At 50.3% G+C, this 4,069-nt stretch overlaps 1 protein-coding gene across 1 annotated transcript; it reads right to left on the reverse strand.

The window, feature by feature from the left end:
- Nucleotides 1-1,472: 1,472 nt before the first annotated feature.
- On the reverse strand, nucleotides 1,473-3,655 carry LOC115498193 (uncharacterized). The gene is made up of 6 exons (XM_030289997.4): nucleotides 3,425-3,655; nucleotides 2,820-2,942; nucleotides 2,490-2,579; nucleotides 2,294-2,389; nucleotides 1,936-2,131; nucleotides 1,473-1,570 (listed from the first exon to the last, which is right to left on the reverse strand). The coding sequence occupies exons 1-6, from the start codon at nucleotides 3,579-3,581 to the stop codon at nucleotides 1,492-1,494; spliced, it is 741 nt and encodes a 246-aa protein (XP_030145857.4). The 5' UTR covers nucleotides 3,582-3,655; the 3' UTR covers nucleotides 1,473-1,491.
- Nucleotides 3,656-4,069: the final 414 nt, after the last annotated feature.

Here is a 4,069-nt window from a genome sequence, read left to right on the forward strand (position 1 = left end):
GATCTTTTGGAGGTAAGAATTGTTTTCAATTGAATCCTTTAATTAAAAAAAAAATTAAAAATCCCCAAACGCAAACCTAAAAGGAAACCCTGGTGACACAAACATTCAGCTGGTCCCAGGATAACTGAGAATCTAAAAGTGACCAAAGGAAATCTGGTGCCAAACTGAAACCTAAAGCACCTTCTTGTCTTTTGACCCCCCCACACACCTAAACCCAAAGTAGATCTCTGATAAACCAAAACTTTTGTATTAATTCCCACAGGAAGGGAAATGGAAATATCTCCCAAGGAGTTCTGTGGGTGTAATACAAACTTATTCTTTGTATTATTGTTGCATTGAGACTTGGCCTTTGTGGCTGTTGTCCCCCTTTTTGGTGGAGAATTAAGCACCTTTATGAGAAGAAAATGTGTATTTTAAGAGGATGGTTGCAGCTGGTGATACCTGGGCTCCCTCTCCTGGCTCTTCCTGCTTTGCTGCTTTGCAGCTTTTCCTGCTGATCCCCAGACCTCTCTCTCTGAGCAGTTTAATTCCTCATCAAAGTAGAACTGGGATTAAATATTGCAAATTGGGCTGCTTTTGGGGAGCAGCAACAGAGCTCTGCCACAGGAACCCACAGAATTTCCCTCCTGCTAGCACATACCTACACGTTTTTTACCTGTTCGTTGTTTCTTTAAGCTTTCTGAGCTGTATAAAGAGTCAATAAACAGCAGCCAGGATTTTATACTAAAACACATTTTTTTTTCTTTTGCTGTGTAGGATGGAAGAAATCTAGGAAGGAGATGTTTGCCATCAGGTTGCTGTCCTGCTGTCACTGTGTTTCTCACTCTCTACACCCTCTATTAAATTCCACAGCTGTCCTGGCTTGTAAGATCAGCATAGATTCTATTTGCCATCTGCTGGAGGTGGGGCAGGTTTCTTATCTCTCCCAAGAACAGTGTCTCCCTCTGGGGAGATATCTTCTGTTAATGGGCCATGGAATGACTCACTGCATGGCTGGGAAAGTTCCATCAGCCCATGGTGAGATGCTCCGCCCAGAGGGAGGAGCCAAGCAGCCCTACCTGCATAAAATCAGCATTTTTGGGACACCAGGGCAGCCCTTCGCTGGATTCCCAGAGGAGCAGCTTCTTCCCCGCTGGATCCCCAGAGGAAGATCAGGCCCATCTACTCCATCCCCAGACCTTCAGAGAAAACTCCACCCTTCTCCAGATCCCCACTCCAGCAGCATTTCATCTGCCACTGCAGGAGGAGCAGCCACCATTTCACTGGACTGTTACCAACACCCTGACTCCTCAGGGTGTCAGGTTTCTGTCTCTATCACTAGTTGCAGCCCTGGGATCATTTTAAAGGCCTCCTCTGGACCTGCTCTAGCAGGGCTGGGTCTTGCATGTGATGGGGGGAGCTGGACCTGGAGCCTCCAGAGAATGGAACAGAGAGCAAGAACTCCTTCCAATCCAAACCTTTCACACAGACCATCGTGCTTCTTATCTTTATTCAGATTTCTGCCACTAATTCCTTGTCTCCGGTCTCACTGTTCAGGAGCTCAGAATTGGCTCTCAAAACTGTGAGGTGCCTGTGGAGAGAGGGGAAGCTGCTGAAGCCCTGCTGTGAGTGGGTATGTGGTGGGTGTGAGGATGTGGAGCAGTGCTGGACATCCTGTGGGATGTGGACACCCAGCAGCTGTGAGCATAGAGAGCTCTGGACAGAGCATGGGGCACCAGCTCCCACCACAAATCCCTGCTGAGTTTGGCCAGTGACCAACTGGGCATCCAGTTTCTTGAACTGCCTCATGGCAGGTCCAGCTACCAAAATTTGTGTAGCGTAGGCATGGCCCTTTCCCAGCCCATCCAAAATTTGGCAAGCCTGGAAATGCCTCGTGGCAGGTTCAGCCCCACGGCACCAACATTTGACAACCCCCACACCCCACAAGTCACTCACTTTTTTATGTCTTTTGCCCATGCAGGGGCCACCTTGAGCAGCAGCAGGGCAATCAGGCTGCAGACCACAGACACAAGGAACACTCTTCTAACACTCCAGATGATTTCAGCATCAACTATGCCTGTGCTTGCCATGCCCTCCACAGTGTTTGGGTCTGTCTTGGTATCCTCAGCACTGCTGAATCTCTTCTCCACACCTGGAGGATATTCCCAAAGCTCTGAAATCCCTAGGAATGGGATGTGTGGGGTGGGGGACATCTCGCTGCACTCACAGAGGGGCTGAGTGTGTGTCTCTGGTGCAGGCATGGCCACAATCTCTACCCTGAGAATGGCCAAGGGACAGGGATTCCCTGACTCACCCGTTGGCTGAAGGGCCTCACTGCTTCCCCCAGGGACTGGCACTGCCTGACGACCTTCCTGAGGTGCCTCCTTATCCACAGGCTCGGCATTCAGCACTTTAGAGAGACAGTGCGCCAGTTTAATTCCAAGTCACCCTTCCTCATGGGAATCTGAAAGCCCAGCTCCCCGACTCCAGTGATTAAGAGTCACTTGTACCTGGAGGTGTTTCCTTTGGTAAAATAATGAATTCAGACTGTTCCATTAATGGCCAGGAAATGTTTCCCAATCCAGTTTTATTCTTCAGACCTTAAGGGAAAGAAGGAAAAATTTTCACCAGAGAAATCCCTGGCTGTGTGATTGGTCAGGACTGACCAGTGACCCTCATGGTGCTTGGTCTGGCGGAGGAGCTGGGAAAGCTCAGAGACACCAGACCCCCATGAGGAGCTTCTGCCACTCTCTGTGGTGTTCCCAGTCTGGACTGACCAGCAGCACAGGGACAGGATCATGGAATGACCCATCACACCCAGCAAGGCTGGATTCTCATACCTGCAGGAGATGCCTCGCTTGCATTTGGGCCTTGAGCTGGCAGTTCCCAAAACAAATCAAAAGCCACGTAGAATCCAGGAGAGTCAGATCCAGCACCTGGATCTTCACTGCCTCCATCCATGGCTGTGAACAGGACAGAGAAGCTCAAATGAAATATTTCCATGTACTTTCCATGGCAGGAACTGTGGCTGGAACATGGAGTGGCTCTGGGGATGTGATTGTCCCATCCACTCTGGAAGGTCTCCAGAGTATCATGCAGGCAGGTGCCAGGTGTCTGACCCCTGATGTTCCAAAACAAACTGTGCAGGAGCTGTCAGGAGCTAAACCCAACCTCAACAGTCCTGCTGGCATTGCTTGTGGAAGCATCTCAGGGTTGTAATCTGGGAGGAAATGCTCTGCATAGCTGCGTGTTCTGGGGCCATCCCTGAGCCCGACCCACTGCATCCCTGCTCTGCTGCACAGCTGAGCATCAGCCAAAAAAAGTATTATATTTTCTATCAACGGGAAATATAAAAATGTAAAAAATATAAAAAGTACAATATCCTATCAACAGGATATTAAAACCTAAATGTTCCTGTGGGACCTGCCCCTCCCTGCTCACCTACCTGCTCCTGATGGTCCTGACTCACCCACGGGGGACTGGGCCCTGGGGGCTAGCAGGGCTATCAGGGATAACAGGATCACCAGGGACACCAGGACTGTCAGGGCTCTCTGGAGAGCCAGGAGGACGATGCTGGCCATGGACCACCGTGCCCACGCCATGGCCACAGATGCTGCTGAAGCCTCACCCGCCTGCTCTGCACACCAGAGCCCGGCTGTGTGACCCCTCAGGGGGCTGTGCCAACCCTCAGAGGGCTGTGTGACATCATGAGAGGCTTCTACCACCAACATTCCACTGTCTCCAGGGTGTGGGAATCCAGGGCTTCCCTCTGGCTGCCCTGGCAGGGGTCAGGAACCCCCTGGACAGAGCCCCCAGAGACACTGGCTGTGATCTCTGTCCATGGAAAAGAGTTTTCAATCTTACAGGATCAATTACAAGCTCTGAGTGTTTGATATAAGTAATAATTAAGTGTGGCACGGGTGCAAAAGTAAAATTTTAGGATTCTAGATTAGGGGTCCAAAGGGCACAAGATGGAGGAAATTGGGTGTGCCTTGTCCTTTTTCTCCTTCTTCATGCCCTCCATGTTTCACTGTGGTGTTGGCATTTTTCTGTTGGTTCAGGCTGGGGACACACTGTCCAACGTAGGTGA

The sequence above is a fragment of the Taeniopygia guttata genome, chromosome 22 (genome assembly GCF_048771995.1).
Source record: "Taeniopygia guttata chromosome 22, bTaeGut7.mat, whole genome shotgun sequence".
NCBI classification, from domain to species: domain Eukaryota; kingdom Metazoa; phylum Chordata; class Aves; order Passeriformes; family Estrildidae; genus Taeniopygia; species Taeniopygia guttata.